The 18,056-nt window shown below is 35.3% G+C and overlaps 1 protein-coding gene across 1 annotated transcript in view; it reads left to right on the plus strand.

Annotated features, from left to right (window-relative positions):
* The window catches only part of LOC132200537 (homeobox protein otx5-A-like), a 33,116-nt gene extending 15,452 nt beyond the window's left edge, over window positions 1–17,664 (plus strand). Inside the window, exons 2-5 of the mRNA XM_059626059.1 lie at window positions 4,667–4,882; window positions 10,948–11,099; window positions 15,485–15,630; window positions 16,188–17,664. Of these exons, the coding sequence (XP_059482042.1) occupies window positions 4,705–4,882; window positions 10,948–11,099; window positions 15,485–15,630; window positions 16,188–16,638 (927 nt within the window). The 5' untranslated portion in view covers window positions 4,667–4,704 and the 3' untranslated portion in view covers window positions 16,639–17,664. The remainder of the gene's footprint in view (window positions 1–4,666; window positions 4,883–10,947; window positions 11,100–15,484; window positions 15,631–16,187) is intronic.
* Window positions 17,665–18,056: the final 392 nt, after the last annotated feature.

An 18,056-nucleotide genomic window follows, 5' to 3' on the forward strand; every position in this document is an offset into this window, starting at 1 on the left:
ATATTTTATTTTCTTATTAACACCTGATATTATAGAAGATATCAAACGTACAAAATTAGTTTTATTACCTTTTATAATTTAATATAAACAACGGAAGTATAGCCAAAATTATCAGGAAACAAAATTTCCATTCTCTTTAGTTAAATGTGGGCTAGAGTTTTCTATGACATATAAATTAAAATCCATTAAATTTAAAAAAATTCTTCCTTTGCAGCCAAAAGTGTATGTATATTAGTCAACCAAAGCTCACTTTGACGGATCTTGGAAGAGTAGGAAGTTTTAGCAAAATTCTGGCTAGTGCCGTTTGGGCAAACAATTTCTTTTTTTTAATAAATTGTTTTCAACAGCTGAGTGTAAACAAAATATTGTAAAAATGTGGACACATTAAAAACAATAATATCTAGAAAAGAGGATTTTCTATATTTTTTGATTCATAGAGAACTAAAATTAAAACAATTGTTTTCGCCTTTTGCAAAAACCTTTAATTTATATTTTAGGATTATAAAAACTTTGTATTTTGCGAAAGCACGTTCAAAAGCTTTAAAAATTCTCAAACTCCAAAACTTTCTGGTCCCTTTTTCTCTCTCTTGGAAACAAAAGTTCGACGCTCCTCCGCACCCCTGCCGGAGTGAAAGTTATGCAAACATTTGGGCGCTGGTGCAGCTCCCGGTTGCATACATCACGCGGCGGCGCGACTCTTTTTTTCTATCGATTTTCGCACTCGCTCTCAGTTCAAATTCGCGTGTATTGATTCGGAAAGCAATATCTGCTGGTGGCGCGGCGCTTTTTTGCCGTGTAAATATTTAATGTTTCGCTCGTTTAATATTTATTATTGCTCTGGTTGGTGCATGTACTGGCCATGTACATTTACCCTCTCGTTATTTATATGTTTAATGTCTCAATTCGTGTCGTGCTGCGCGCACTCGGCTTGTACCGCACCCCTCCGGAATTTTTGATATCAAGCTCCGAGACCAATCGCGCGCACGCATCCCGACCACGATTTCATTGGACGTGCAGACCCCGCCCCCCAGAGATGCTCTCGAGTTCAACTGCTGCCTTCGGATGCTGCGAATCTCACTCCGGTGCCTCAAAGTTCTCAACCTCCAAATTTTATATATTAAACTCGAAAGGCTGCTTTTCTCGTCAAGTGCGATTTCCGAGAAATTCTAAATTGAAAAAAAATCCAGTTATTTTCTTTGCACGTTTTTTTTTCGGCACCTCGAAATCTTCAACGAATGATATTTTCAATTAAAAATAAATAGATTTTTTGATTTTTTTATATTTATCATTCAAGTCTTTGTTTATTTCCTGGATTTAAAATTTGCTCCTCGTCTTCTTTCAAAATTCACAATGCCCCTCTTTAAGCACATTTAAAGGGGTTTATTCTCCGTGGTCAACTTGTCACTTACTCAGTGGTCCACTTAATTCCTGTCTGTCAAATTTTATTCCCATCTTCAAAAGTCACCAAAGCAAAAAATATTGGTGATCCTCTTCTTCTTTTCCTCTTATATTGTCACCTAATTGCCACCTCTGGGCGTGAAATCTCTTTTCAAGCCGTGTCAACACATCTATTTTCCACTTTTGTGTATTTATTCCAAGTTCGCATCGTCCCTGTAGCTCTCTTCTGAAAATTCTCTCTCCCCTTGCTGCGTGTGGCAAATTTTCCAACACAACAAGTTTCTTCTTTTTTTCTCAGGATCTTTTTCTTTACAAATGTATCGCGCGGACACAATGCGTTCCACCACAAGAATGAGAAACTGCCCAGCAATTATTCCGACGCGCACCTCCAGGGCCAACACCTGCAGCTTTTTCTTCTTTTCACCCTGACTTCAGCTGCATGCGAGACCACATACGGGGCGAGTGTCAAAACACACAATGCGATCGATACAGCAGCGAGTAAATATGCCTGAGAGTGAATCCAAGTGTGAAATTGTATCCTCCAGCCGGCTATTTACTTCATTTGGCAGAATGTGTGTCTATTTTCCAACTCGCGCGGGCTTATCCACCTGGAAATGTGTTTTGCAGGCAGGATTTTAGTTTCTTGACCTCTTCAAAAAAGTTGTTATACAAGTTTGAAAACTTCGTCACAATTATAAAATCTCATTGTATGGGAAATATGATAATTTACCTGATTATTAAATTGATTTTTATAAAAATATTAAATACATGTTAAAATTTAAAATATTTTTTACTTTAATTCGTGTGTTTTCCTCAATTACTGAACAAATCAAAGCGTTTTTATTGAGTAAAATTCAATTTGAGTTAATTTTTTAAAGGATTAAACGGTACTGATGAATTCTAATTTTTTCATTTCAATTATTGCTAAATTCTTACTGTATATCCTCTGAATTTGCCAATAATTTCCAATTATTCTGCTCATTAAAGCTTATCAAGTTTAATCTCACTAAATAAAAATCTTTTCTCAGACCGCGGATTGTTTGCTTAACTACATAATATGGCTAATTGGGCATTAAAACGCGTGCGTAAATATTTTGTTGCTCATTACCGAGACGAATATAACAATCCGGGGAAGAGACACGTGCCAATAATAAGCTGCAGACGTCGCGGCGCACCAATTAATGCGGGTTTAATGTCTTGCGATAATCACTTCCCGCCCCTGCATATGCGTCTATATATTTGAACTCGGTTCATGCATATGGGGGCTGCTGTGCGGATTATGTACCCTCTCGCGTAGCCAAACCGACCGACCGACTGGTGACTGTTTGCTCCCTCCTATAATTATCACCTGCATGTGAAATGCACGATAAATATACACGGTATAGTGCATAAGGCGCACAAATAACAACTCACTTTCGTCACTCAAAATTTATAGTCACACACTTTATTTGTAATGAGAATTTAATGAGCCAGTAAAAATAAAATAAATTGTAAATTTTCAACTTTTTTTTAAAATTAATTGTCAAAATCGGATTAAATTTCTTTGTACGTACGAAATTTGGGCAGGGTTTACTATAAGAAATGAAATGTCTTTGAAAATCCTTTTTTATAAATTCATATTTAAATATTCAAATCCACTGTGCTTCTCAAAAATTGATATGAGGACAAACTAGTCGGCCATGCTAGGAATTGAGAAAATTCCAGTTTTCCAAGTCCTTTTTAAAACATCATATAACCATCAATTTTTTCCTTTTAGAAGTCTATATTCATTAAAATCTGATGATTTACTCTTGAGTTCAAAATTTTAATAATTGTACTTATGAAAAAAAATTGTCTAATTTTTTGCACGTATTAAAAAACTTCAATCAGGATTCATTATTGATGTTCAGTTCTTCCAATACACCGATAATATTATAGAAAAACAGATATAATTTATCTATTGAAACTTCAGTTGTAAATTATTAATTGTGGAAGAACCGAGAGAGTATCAGTTTAACAAGACACTTTGCCAACTAAACTTTTGCGTTCGAACTTCTCCCCAGCGCAGTCTGCAGATTGCGAACTTTGTAGCAAATCCCCACTTGGGAAGCAATTTCTTCGAGATCTCCCCGGCGCCGGTCGGTCGGTTGATTTCTTTTTATACATTGACATGGTACCTGACGCGGCTTTGAAATTTCCTTCTCGAACAACGAAATCTCGTCGGCCGCCAGAGCTTTTTATCAGTAACAGTAAAACAATGATCGGAAAAGGGAGTGGCCTGGAACACGAGCGAGTGGTCCATCCTCAAAGGAGGTGGCCTTTTGTTCTCGCAGAGCAGTCACATTGACAAACACACCTTAAGAGCGCGTCTATTTTGGCTCCGCAGCGACTCTTGCTGCCATGTCAAAGAGATTTATCTGCCGCCCGCCGCTTAAATATGCGCGACGAGAGAAAATGTAAATAATGAAAAATGCTACATGTACATATGCGCGATGGCTGCTGCCGCCTTTTGTTTCCTTCACCACGCAAGGACAAAAGTTTCACTTCGAGTGAATGACTTTCATATTGGGAGAGCAGAATGAAAAAAAAAGAGAGAACGCATTTCTCAATCGCTCCGTCAGATCTGCTTGAATGAGTTTCGATTCTATTAAAGGAAAAAAATATATATGAAATGTTGAAATATAATCACAAAGAATGAAGAGCAAATAAAAACGATAAAAACCATAAAATGTTTCAAAATTCATTCTTTTTGGATAAAAATTCTTATTGAATTTAATTAGGAAGAAACTTTTCAAATAAAAATCTTTAAACTCATTTTGTTTCAATTCTTAAGCTATAGATACTTAATAATTATTGTAAATTAAATAAATTTTTTAATTTTTGAAGCCTTCAAATATTTCAGTTCTCGCTAGAATTAAAGAACATAATAAGAAATTAATTAGATTTCTGCCTAGGAGACAAAAAATTGTATTGATTTACAATCTTAAAATTCAGGTTTTTTAATGCTGAAGTCCTTCAGAATTAAAAAACTTGAATTTTAAGAAGGAGTCCTTAAAATGTTTAATGATCTAGTAAAAAACGTGGGGTCCATAAAGTTATAGATAAATCTTTAATTAAACACAATTGTTAATACTAAAATTTTCCTTTAAATTCAAATTTTCTAGATAACTTGTTCCAATAATTTTTGATTATTTGAAAAAAAAAATATAATTTAACACAATTTTTACTTTTTACTAATAATCTTACAAAATTCAGTACTAAATTTCAATTTTACTCGTTTTTTCCCCAGATCAAATTGTGCTCTGCGACTTTTCGTGCACCTAGTCCATGATGGCGTACCTCAAGGACCCCCATCACCCCCAATTCCAGCCGAACCACTTCCTGCAGGGCTTTCCATTCGGCCCGATGCACCACGCGTCCAGCTCGGCCATGCACCACGGCGTGCCGCGCCTCGGGGGCTCGCCGGACCACCTCGGCTCCCTGGCTGGCCCCGGCTACGGACAGTGTAAGTACCTCGATAAATCGGCTTAAATTAGCATTAATCTCGGAATGAGATTTTGGGAAAAAGCGCGCCGGGTGCTGAAAGTTGATTGAGATCGGAGGTTTCTCCTCTTGACTGATTTCAATGGATGCAGAGATAACTCAATTTGACAACAATTCTCAGAAAAAGGGACACTACAAAAGTGGTGTATTCTGGGAAAAACATCTGCACTTGCGGCGCGCGAGAGAGAGATGGTTAATCCCAACAAAAACCGCAGGTACATCGAATTTTTTCTCTCTCATCCCAAACAAGCGCGGGGATTGTCACGTTTGGGATGAGTTGTTATATATTATGTTTGTGTCTCTCTCTGTACATACAAATGGCTGCGGAGGAAAAACGGTGGAATCTTAACGAGTGCAGGGGGAATCTGGTTGTCACTTTGATGCGCACTCGAGCGGACACTTTTCAGAGAGTGGCCTGCTTTTCGCGCGCCGGATTAAATGTAACCTTATAACCCTTTATTGAGTGTTAAATTAGCGGTTGAGTAATTTGTTCGGCCGATCATGATGGATTCGTGTAGTTTTCGTGTCCGGTAGCTCGTCTTTTGAGCGCGGACCGCCGCGCGGTTATTTATGATTAGAGTGAAAATATTGTATAATATATAAAATGCTTAAGACACACACACACTTTATCACCGAAAGGCGACACGACGTAAAGTTAGAAAAATCGTAGGCGCGAGGATTTATAATGATAAAGGGAAAAAGAAGAAAACGCCGAGAGGGAAAAAGGAATAATATCACAGGAGCGGGCATCAGGGTATTAACTATAAAAAAGGATTTTAAATTCTCAATATATCAGCTCATAGAACAAAAGTTTTTCTTTAAAAAAAAACACCAAATAAATATTTATACCATTTTTATAAATTTATTATAAATATATTTTATTAATATATCTATGGTTTTGTACGTATTTTAATTATATTTTGTGCGTTTATTTCATGTAATTAAAAAGTTATGCTTTTACTTCTCTCTTTTCTTTACTAATATTGCATTAACTACTTGAAAGTTTTGAAAAAAAAGTATAAATTTTATTCCGTTGCATTCATAAGTTTGTCTTTTTCTATAGGAAACAATAATTCTGTTATACCACAAGCTTTACAAGTGTGATTGGTTAAAATAAGATTTTCTTCATTTAATTACTAATCATTCATATTTATTATGTTATTGTTATCTATTATTTGATCAATATTATGGAAATTTAATTGCGCTGGTTGTTTAAAATTTGGAGAAAAAAATTATAATAAATACGGAAATTGAATCTTTACTTTATTCAATATTAAAAATTAATTTTCATCACAATACGATAATCCATTTTTCCTCACATTTTCAAAATCATGTCGTTTTTTCCCACAACTTTTGGACATTAAAGCAAAGTATAGCCACTTTACTTACATTACGAAAGGAGTGAAATCGCCTGCCGGCTGTTTGAGCACACGTATGTGAGAGACACGCCGCCGGTAATTGTTATCTGTGGATGCAGAGAGGTATACGTCAGGTCCAAATGAAAGAGCGGATTAATGCAGATTAAAGATTTTCTGTGGCTTCGTAACCGTAAAATTACTTTACGGTGCGTCAGTTGTTGTTATTGTACCAGAGAGCGGACGAACAAGCTGCATTTCATTTCGGCCGTGCTCCATTTTTTTACAGAGAAATTTTTGTCACTTTATTTAATCCGTTGGGCGAAGAAAAAAAAGTATAATATATGGAGCGCCTCATTCACCTTTCAAATTTTGCTTGTGAAAAGGACTTTGATGATTCTTCTGATTCGGTCTAAACTTTATAATTATTCTGATTATGGATTTTTATTCGCAAATCACATATAATTTGAATTATAATTTCTTCAATTTTTGATGGATAAAGCCTTTTTTTAAATACATAATTTTGGACTGTTTTCCTTTTTTTTTTTCCAAAATACTAAATTCTTTCCTTGCTTTTCTTCAAATATTATCAAAAGGTTATTCTTCGTATTGTTAACAACCAAGATAAAATCAAAGAATATCCACAAATCGTATTTAATCTTCTATATATGACATATTGAATTCAATGAATAGAATTTTTAGAATATAATAATATTCATTATTTGCTTTAAAAAAGACTTTTTCAGAAAATTTTTTAACAAAGATTTGAGCTCAAAATTCTTTTTCATCAGTCAAAAAATTGACGAAAATGAAAAAAAAAACATCAAAAGATTCTGAACTCCGCGTCTGCTTTACATGCAAATAATTAATTTTTTGTTAAATTAATTAAACCGGGCCATTAGCTCGGCACACACAATTATCCAAAAGCACAGCCTGCGGCACTGCCGAGATAACAAAAAACAAACAGAGAGAGGCGAAAATCACGGCGAAGAGAGAGAGAGAGAAAGAAGGGTGTGAACAGCAACAAACATCATCCCCCGCGCTCGTCGTCGTTTTTTCGCCTCATGAATATTAGGGGTGCGCAAATCGTCACCCTCACTCAACGCTGCACGCCTCCTCCGAATTGCCAAAAGTCGTCACATATAGGGTGCGATACTTTAATTCATTCCAATCGAATGAAACGAAAATATCCGGCGTGTGAGCTCGGCCAGGCGGCGCCGATTGATATTTTTTGGCGTTTTATATTTTTATTTCTTTGTCTCTCTCTCTCTCTGCACTTCACGCCCGCTTTGCACTTTTATTATATCCCCCTACACATCGCACTCATCCCGCAGTCATCAGTTTGTAAATAAGTCTGATTTATTCATTCAACACACACTTGGTTAAACAGCGGCTCCGCTCTCTCTGCTCGTCAACCCGAGAGGCGCAGCGTGCGATTTCCCACAACGGAGCGGCACATATATAAATAATACAACCGCTCTGCTTTGTTTACCCGGCAAATGTGTCGTTTTGATGGCGCACTCGTGCAAAAACGAAACGCGGCCGACGCTAAGTGCGGTCGATTAATTTGGATAGCAAATCGAGCAGGCGCCGCAGTGGCACTGTAATGCGGTTCCTGCGCCTTTGTTTATTATTTCAATGCACAATGTACACTATTTTCATGGATGACTTTTTACTTACTATCAAAATATTTGGTATTGCTCTACTGAGTTCCAATTAAAACTCAATTTTTCAATAAAATTAGTCTTAAAAAATGTATAACAAATTAGAAATTTAAAAAAAAAAAGTAAATAAAAAAGGTAAAAAGTAAAAAAAGCACTGGAATTGGAAACAATTTTAAAATATATATTTTTTTAAAAAGCCTAATTTACTGTCAAAACTAAACTAAATATATGTCATCTCATAGAAATCATTTAAAAAAAGACACTGACAAATTTATCAATTTAAATTTAATATTGATGAAATTGTTAAAAATGTTTTATTTTTCTTCAATTTGCAGAGAAGGATTTTGTTTTGTGCTTAAAATAAAAATGTGAAGGATATTTCCAAGTACAATTTATTAAGCATTTGTTTTGAAAGGAAAATGTATAATATCCATATTTTTAACGATGGAAAACTGCGCCTCAATATTTGTTCTGATCTCTTTATAATAGGGTCTATTACAACAATAATCCGATTTTCAATATTATTAAAAGGAAATGAAGAGTTCATGGCCAAAAATTTATTTTCTCTCAAGGTCGTCAGAATTAAGACGCAATGTCTTCACGGAAAAACGATACAGAAACAACAATAATTAAATAATCAATCAATTTAAATCATATTTATCTCAAAAATTAACATTTCAAATTTATATTTGAGTAGTTTGCTGTTGTTAAATTACTTTAAAATATCTTTTCAAATAATTGAATTTCAATTTTGCATCGTTTTTACTGATTTTGAAAAAATAATTTTATCAAAATAATTTCATGCTAAAAAATTAAATAAAAACTTCCTATTTGAAAATAAAAACACCTCAAGAAATTGTGAATAAAATCAAATTAAATATTTTTTGACTGGAAATTTAAATTGAATCTGCAAATTTCTATTTCATAGTCTGAACTACGAGTCCTCTCAATGCATATACGTCAATACTCTCAATTTCAATAATTAATTTGTCCAAAAGCTCACAGGACCGTCGGTTTTCGTTTGGTGCGGGGGCACAAAATAATAATATATTCTTGGTGAATATTGATAAACACGGGCGGAGAGAGAAAAGAGAAATAAAGGCGTCTGCTCTTTCCTGCTGCACACATCATACATAATATAAATTTCCAGCGGCAGCAGCAGTCCCAGTTGGTTGTTAAAAAGCAAAACCATCAGCGCAGCAGCATTGCAAGAGAGAAATAGAGGCCTCGCTCTCTCTCATCTCATTTTGCCTCAGCTGCTGTGTAAGCCTTGCAACTCCCATCCATCCCTCCTGGTTGCCGCGCTAAGCCGGATTATGGCCCTCTTTGCGAGGCTCGTTCGTTTCTGTAGGGAGGAGCCCTTCGCTCTCTCGCAGTTCGTTTCATACATACACGAATATATGTACCAACGTGTATGTATAAAATACATAAAACAGGCAGGCGCGCAGAGAGCGAGCGAGCGAGTTTGATAGCTGATGCCAGTTAGTTTCCCCGAGAGCTTCTTCTTGCAAGACGCGAATATACATTGTGCTCGTCTCTCTCTCTCTCTCATTTGACAATGCAAGCAGCCGCCAGAGGCACCGTCAGCAGCCAGTTGGTTCTTCTTATTGATCCGCAGGGGCACCCCTGCCTGCCTGCCTGCCTGCCTGGATCTCGAATCCTGCACCTCCAGCTTCGGTGCGGTCGGGGTCCGTCGGCCATGCGAAAAACAGCGACGCGGCCAAATTAATTAATGAGCTCCGCAGAATTTTCAAAAACTCTCATCCGCCGGCCCCGCAGGGTGGAAAATCAATTATGAATAAATATAATATGAAACGAGGGAGGGCGTTAATTGCTGGAAATTCTAAATTCTAACCGATGATGAAGAATCCTGAACGAGCAGAAAAGAAAGAATGGTGTAAAAATATTGTTGGAAATCAGTAATTTAAAATTGAGTAAATTACAAGCCGGTGATTTATTGATTTTTGAGTTTTATTCGCTTATTTCGAATGATTATAAAAACTCATTTTTATTTCATTGCATTTGGAAAACTTTTCTTTTATAGATTCGACTGTTATGCAACCTGCGAAACTAAATAGTAAATTTTTTAAAAGGTTCTACTTTCTACTGACTGCTGTTCTGAAACAGTTTGAGAAGAACTTGGCTTTGACGTAAAAACCTTTAAAAAATTACACCCTTTTTTTATTGAATTTTGCAAATCAGTGACACTTGAACTCATCAAAAGTCAATGTTAAATTTGAATAAATAAAATAAATTGACAAAAAATGATTTATTTTTGTAAAAAAATACTGGTTAAAAAAAAAATTATCCATAATTATTGAAGGCAGTGAAAAAAAGAACTTTTACTTTGATGACAAATTGTTTCTAATTCGAAAACAATACGCCCCATTAAATTTTTTTATAAAATTTTTAGGTCATTTGACCTTAATTCCATTTAAAAAATAAAATTAGTCGCTTATTTTGGTGGAAAAAAATACTTATTGTTGTCGGTAACGAAAGAAATTAAAATAATTTGGAAAATAAATTAAGTTTTTGTATTTGCTGCATATTTAACAATAAAATAGACCCCACATCTAACAAGAAGTACAAAATTCTCTCTTAATTCCGATACAAAAGCTAAATAACAACTCAATCTCTCTCCGTTTCTGTTCGGTTATCAAAAGAAGCTTAAAGAGTATGAAATGGGCCAAATGGGCCCAATAATCAAGAGTCAATGGCTCTTGGCGCGCGGGTCGAGAATGAGTAAATTGAATGAATCAAAATAGTCAATTCCGCGGGAGCGCGCGCGCGAGAGAGATAATCCTTGAACCGCCGCCGCCGCTCTCGTTGTTGGTTGAACTTAACTGAAGCTCAGCATGTGTCAATAAAGAAAGCCGCTTACCAAGTGATAATTCGGCATTACCGTATTTACCTTTCCGGAGAATGATCTACCTGCTGCTCCTCTGCTCATATTATCATGAAAAAAATAGCGCTTTGCTAAAAATTAACGCAAACTTCGGTGTTCGCAGGCAATCCCAGGAAACAACGAAGGGAACGCACCACCTTTTCCAGGGCGCAGCTGGACGTGTTGGAATCGCTGTTCGCCAAAACGCGGTACCCTGACATCTTCATGCGCGAGGAAGTGGCCCTGAAAATCAGCCTACCCGAATCCAGAGTCCAGGTAAATATAATATTTTAGTTTCAAATACTATCAATGAAATAGTTTTATTAGTTTTGCTTAACAATGAATCTGAAAGTTGCGTCAATTACAGAATACCATCAATTTTATTGATTAAAAACTCGTATAGGAATTCATTACCTGTAAAAAAGTTAGTGAAATTGCTTTAATTGCAATGCAAAATTCAAATTTGAAGTTATTCTAATAATTTTGATTTTTTTTTTTAAATAAATTTGTTGCACAACTGATTTTGTAAATTATTAGACGCATTTAAAGGAAAACACTTATTTAATTTTACTGTTTTTTGGAAGTAACGTTTTTAAATTAATGTAACATTAAACATTATTAACAATAACCAACCCTTTAAATTGATGAATAAGCTTGAAATGTATTGCAAAAAGTATTTTTTTTTTTTAATTTCCTTCTTTGATTTCATTTCAATTGAAAATTTATGAATTCACTTTAAAATCTTTTTGAAAATATTACACTTTTAATCATTTTGAAGATTATTAGCAATCCGAGAATATAACTTTTAACATAATTGATTTTTTGATGCAAACGAGAATAATTTTTGTGAGACTAATTAAACAAGAATTGGTACAAAAAATGGTGAAATTGCTTACAACCAATTTCTCTTTTAATGAATTTAACTTCCTCTCATATTTTGAATTTCTTTAACATTCTTTTGTTATCTCCTCTCCTTTTCTTTTTTGCCAATTTCACTCCTCAGCAATTTTTATTTCCCAATCAACTCTTTGTAAAAAATTGAATTCTCTCCTTCAAATCACGTTGTCGTCATCAAATTTCTGCCAAACTCGATTTTCCAATATCAGATTTGAAATCAGCCCGGCAGATTGTTTTCATTAATTTGAATCTTGCATAATCCGAAACTCGTTTAAGAGAATCAAACAGATCAAAGGCGCTTCTGTTCAGCGATAAAGGCAAATTATGAGAGAGCAGAAAAGAGAGGATAATAAATAAATTGAATCACGCTGCGCCGCAAAACCGAAACGGCTGCATTTGCAGAGAGGGGGTCTCAATTCGACTGCATGAAATATTGCACGGGGGGAGCGTTTCGCTCTGCAGAATGGATATTTCTATACATCATATATAGTCGCCGAAATACGAATTCACGCCCCGTGTATGGAAAGGGCTGATAGTGCAGCCGAGACCAATAATCGGCCCCGTATCTCGCCTTCCGCACCCGCCGCAACTAAATCAACCCCGCGCGTGACCCCTGCCTGCGTGATGATTTAATTTCGCCCACTTATTGCTCGCTAAGGTTTATCGCCGCCGTCCATCGGTGCAGACTGATAAAATTATATTAATGCACACAAACGGACGTCGTCGCGCTCCCTCGGAAAGGGATTAACCCAATGAGTCCTTTGAGGGTTAATTTGAAATCCGAAAATTATAAAAATTCAACGTTTTTAAGTACTTAAATCCATTATTTTTTTATGAAAATTAATAATATATTAGCAAATTTAATAATTCTTGCATAAATCGTTATAATGATTATAAAAGAGGGATCAAGAGCTAAGATGGAGAAAATTTTTCATTAAAAGAAATTACTAAGGCTAAATTCCTTATTGATCGAGCAAATTTATTTATACATTGCATAGTTAGAGAAAACCAATTTTAATGTGTTATTTTTGTTTTCATTCAAAATAAATTATTTTTAAAGCTATAAAATTACAATAAAATAAAAAAAAATAAAAATTATTTAAATTTATTAAAAGTGCCAAAACATTTTTGATTAAAAATACGAAAATTTAGCAATTTTATAATACATTTTTTTTTTTATAATATTTCTCTTTCTAACAGAATAAACTATTTAAATTTGAATGTGATCGGAAATCTCACGCGTGAAATCGCCAAACTGTGATTATTTCTCCTACCGGGGGTGCTGGGCATGAAATCAAATTTGTGTTTTCGTTGGCACCCCAGCGACTTTCTCCACTCATTTGTTGACACTCTCGGTGGGTGCGATAAAGCAAACAATGGCTGCTGCGAGTGGTGAAAATGTATCCGTCCATAAAATAAATTACGGGGTGCGATGCTGCAGAGAATAAATTCTTGGTGCAGCCCCCAGATAATAGATATAGAGTGAGAGGGGTGGCTCTCGGGGTGTTAATGGATGATCCTTGTAGCAGGCAACCACTTCATTAGCACACACGCGGCGTCACAACCCCTACTTTCGAGACTTGTGGAAGGAAAATATTTTTTTATATATATTTCAATCGGAAAAAATATTCGGTTTTATTTGGCGCGATGAATTGTTTCTTTGTGGAGGATTACGGAGGAGGATGATTTGCGTTTTTCTTGCAAATTCCCTCGCACGCCATTGATCCGCCACGATAACAGGGCACGCGGCTTTACGAGCAGATTTGCCGAGCGGATTTACATCAAGTTCGCGCCGCGTGAATGGAGAGCCGCCGATTTGCCGCACTTTGACGACTCGCGAATTGGATAATGAGCTCTTTAACTCGCTCCCGAGACAGGCGTGGCTTTTTATATCCAAGACGACTTAAGTGCCTTCGTATAAGTAAAATTATCGTGCAAAAGCACCGTCAATGAAAAAAAAAATTAAATCAAATAAATTATAAAATGGTCATAAAATCAGTAAAAATAGTAATTTATTAAAATAAGCCATCAACTTGTACTTCTGAAAATTAAACTGATTATCCGGCACAAATTGCAACGCCATAGAAATTAAAAATGATAAATTAACATCCAGTGTGTCAAGTGCAAAGGTATATAAATCTTAAAATTTATTAGTTATTTAAAGTCTAATCATTTAAAAAAAATTATCATATTTAAAATAATTAATATACAAAGAATAAAGTATTTTGATTAAAACTGAAAATTATTCGGCAATTTCTTCCATTTTTGTCCGTATCTAAAATTGAAAAGCGGATCAAATTGACTTTATCTCCATTGGCTGCAATTCAAGTCGATGATGATAAAAAAAATGTCGTTAAATCCGACCGCCGCTGCAACTCGTGAATCCAAAGTCACCCCTTTGGCACCGCAATAAAATGCAGGCTGAGCCGCGCATCTCCATTGGCTTCGCACCGTGAAAAATCGCACTTTTATTTCACGCTTCATTTTTTTCCTTTCTGCTCTCGTCGGCACGAGTGACAAAATGTAAGCGATAAGCCTGGGAAGCATCGCAGAGAGGAGGTGTGAAAAATAAAAACGCAACTGCTGATTAATCATCGCTCTCTATTTAAACGCAGGGACGAAAAATTACCTCATTGACGCCGGACGCTTTTGTCAGTTTCTTTCACGATCTCCCCTTGCGCTCGGAGAATAAAAGGAAAAGAGTGGTGCGGGGTAAAAAACGAGAGAAGAAAGAAAGGTTTCCATCTCATTGACACCTATATTTATTCCATATGCGGCGCGTCAACCCCTATTGCACGTTGAATGCACCGTTTAATGGCGGGGGCTGGTCCGAATGCACGCCTCCTATTTCAGATCCGCCGTTCGTTGCTCACTCAGAGGTGTCCATATCAGATGTCAACAATAACGAAATAAACTGTCGCCCCGAGCCTGTTATTAAATGCGCATTTGAGTGGCATATTTATTTTTGTTTGCTCTCTTTGCCGCGCGTCCAAATGCGCCGCGGGCTCGATTTTGCACTTTTTCAGCTGACCGTTTTCAATTCGGCCTCGGCAGCTGCACCGAAATTATTTATAAGCTAAATTATCAGAGAGTTGCTCATTTTAAAGAAGTGGCAAAGAAATGTGTACATAATAAAATCACATTGGCTCGTGTGCAGGTTTTTAATGCATTGAGCCTGGTGCTTTTTCTTTTTAATTTTTTTATTATTGATTTGCTTTTGCTGTAATTATGCGATTTGAAGGATATTAATCTATACAAAAATAACCAATCAACATTAAGAATTGCATTTTCTACATAAAGATAAACTCGCCATAATGAAGTGTTGCTGTATTTATACTTTTTTTAAGTTTGAATGTCAAAGAATTTACACGATTAAAATGATAAAATCTTAATTATAGATATTAAAGCAGTATAATTAAGCAAAAATTATTAAAGTATTGAAATCTTTTACATTTTATTTTTTAATGAAGAAAAATGTATTAAAAAAAGCATATATAATAATTTTAAAACTTAAGTCATTTAATTTCAAAATTTGTAACATCTTAATAAAACTTTTCATGCTCCTTGCTTTTTTGCATACTCTATTTTTCCGCTGATTGGGAAATAAATTTATAAAAATAATTTTAATTTATGTTTTGTTATTTTTAAGTAGGAAATGAGTTTTTATTTATGAAGTGTAATCAATTTATTTAAAATTGTTCTAAAATCTACTCAGAATTCGTGCAGTTTCAATAAGTAAGCAAATTTCTTGGTTTGGTTCGCAGGTTTGGTTTAAAAACCGACGGGCCAAGTGCAGACAGCAGCTGCAACAACAGCAGAACTCGAGCGGCCCTCTCTGCTCCTCTCCTCCGTCCGCCAAAGCCCGCTCGACCTCGCGCCGTCCCGCTAACAACACAAACACAAGCACAAAGTAAGTACAACAATATCTCTTCATTTGCATTGTAGAGTTTCATTATAAATAATGAAACTCTAAAATTTACTTTTTTTTAAAGAGATTGAAAATTTTTGTTTGCGAAAGTTTTTCATTTTGGATTGAAGTTTTGTAAAAGGTTTTTTTTTATTTCGGAAGCATATTTCTGAAAACTAAGAATTAAAATGGAAATCAATTTGGATTTTCATTATCGAATTGAAAACTCTTTTGTTAAAAAGAATAGTTTAGCTCAAATATTTGATTTATTTAAATACATATTTTGATAAAAAAAGGTTTCAATGTTATTGAAATAAATCTCCTTAATCTCTTAATTTAGTTTTTATAAAAAATTTTCCTACCTATCAATAATTTCAATTTAAGAATTGTACTGTTTTCTTTCTCTTAATTTCAGTCCATCTCGAAAAAAAAAGTGATAGAACAATATTTTTCTTAAATAGAATCATTTGTTCATTAAAAATTTGATATTTTTTTTATTAAACCAATCAATAAAATTGCAACTAATCAAGTTTCTCTCTCTTTTTTTCTTTGAATTTCAGTCAATCCAAGTCGCCAGTGCCGTCAGGATCGTCACATCCGCAGCCGTCGCAGCACCCGAGTCCCCCTCCCCTCCACCTGGTGTCCGGCTCGAAAGTGTCCCTCCGCGGTCCCGGCTCGGACAGCTCGAGTCCGCCGACGCCGACGACGCCCACTTACGCGTCGCCGGCGACGCCGACCGTCGGCGCCGAGTCGTACTCGAACTTCTCGACCTTCTGGAACCAGAACAACCAAAACCACCGGACGTACTACCAGCAGACGGCCCCCGGCAGCGGCTACTACGGCAGCATGGAATACTACCAGCCGGCCAGCGGCCAGACAAGCTACTTCTCGGGCCACGGCCACCACCTCAACATGGCCGTGCACCACCACCAAATGGGCTACGGCCACCACCAGCAGCAGCCCAAGAGCGAGTGCATGGTCTCGGACTACTCGAGCGGAATGGTCCTCTAAGTCCTCGACCGGGGCGAAACCAGTGCCTTCTGTACATTTTCGCGCGCACCTCCACAAATTTCATAGGTCACAGCACTAAAAAAATATAGAACATGTGTATTTTAAGTTGGGCAAAATTTGAAAGGGATTAGGAAATTCAAAAAATATATGAGAAATTTCAGGTTTTTTTCTTGTCTTTTCTAAAATTTAATTGGATCTAAATTTTTTAAATACATTTTGGGAAAACTTAAAAAATAAGCAGCAAAACTGGAATCTTTATCGAAATTTAATTTGGATCACACTTTATTCTTTCCAAGAGATAAAAACCCGAACAGTAATTAAAGATTTTGATAATTTTTCATTATGCGACTTAAAAATTGAAAATTTATATTTTCTTTTGTTAAATTCCCCACATTCTGAAAAAAAACCAAAACATTTTACACGGAAAATAAAAAAATTCCCTTAATTAATTTATTTAATTTCAAATTTTTATTAGAAACAAACAAATTGCCTGAAATTTTAATCAATTTTTGTTTAAAATATACTTTCAGCTGATCAAAAAATAAATGATGGCTTATTATTTAAATTAGAAAGTTTTGTAATTTTTGCTAGGTTTGAAATTTCTGACGATTGACTGATTTTTGTTCGTTACACAGAATGTTTTGATTATTGAGGTGCGCGCTTTGTAAAGTAAAATTATTGAACTAAAACTCGATGCGATTCTCGTACTTTTAAGTGTGTGCGTGTGGAAGAGAAATTCGAACTCACTCTGAAAATAATGCAGAATAGAGAGGGACGCAGACTGTAAAGAGACCAAATTGCGTCTCCTCACGATTGCTCAGCCGATTTTGCAGCTTCTGCAGCACTTCTTCTCCTTCTTCACTTGATTGTAAAATGTGTTGTCGTTTTTGGAAGAAAAAAAGCATCGTATTCATACGTTTTTTTTCTGTAAATAATGTACCCACAACAACTTTCTCTCTTATCGCAAAGTCAGCAGAATTTCGTGCATTGAAATCTATATCAGCAAATATTAAAAATAAAAGAAAATATTACTCTGAAAAGTGACCAGTTTTGTTTCATTTGCGTATCCCAGGACCATTATCAACCGCCGGTCTTGCTGACTCTAATCTGCGGTGATTAAATACTTTCAGATGATTTCCTCCTCTTCATGGGTGTCCGAGTTGGCTGCCTGGGACTAAAAATATTACTGAAGCCAAATTATTATAATATTAAAATTTACAAAAAAAGTGAAAGCCTATTTTTAAAATCGCTCACAATAAAAAGAGTTACCAAAAAATTTGAATTAAAATTAATTTTAGTTTCAAATGTACAAACAATGTTTTCCTGATCTTAAAATCCAGAGGAAATAAAAAAATATATTGATTTCAAATTAAAAATTTTTATAATTGAATTGTTATATAAAAAATAAAATAATTTCA

Source organism: Neocloeon triangulifer, unplaced genomic scaffold (genome assembly GCF_031216515.1).
Source record: "Neocloeon triangulifer isolate White Clay Creek 2 clone unplaced genomic scaffold, ASM3121651v1 ptg000014l, whole genome shotgun sequence".
NCBI lineage: Eukaryota > Metazoa > Arthropoda > Insecta > Ephemeroptera > Baetidae > Neocloeon > Neocloeon triangulifer.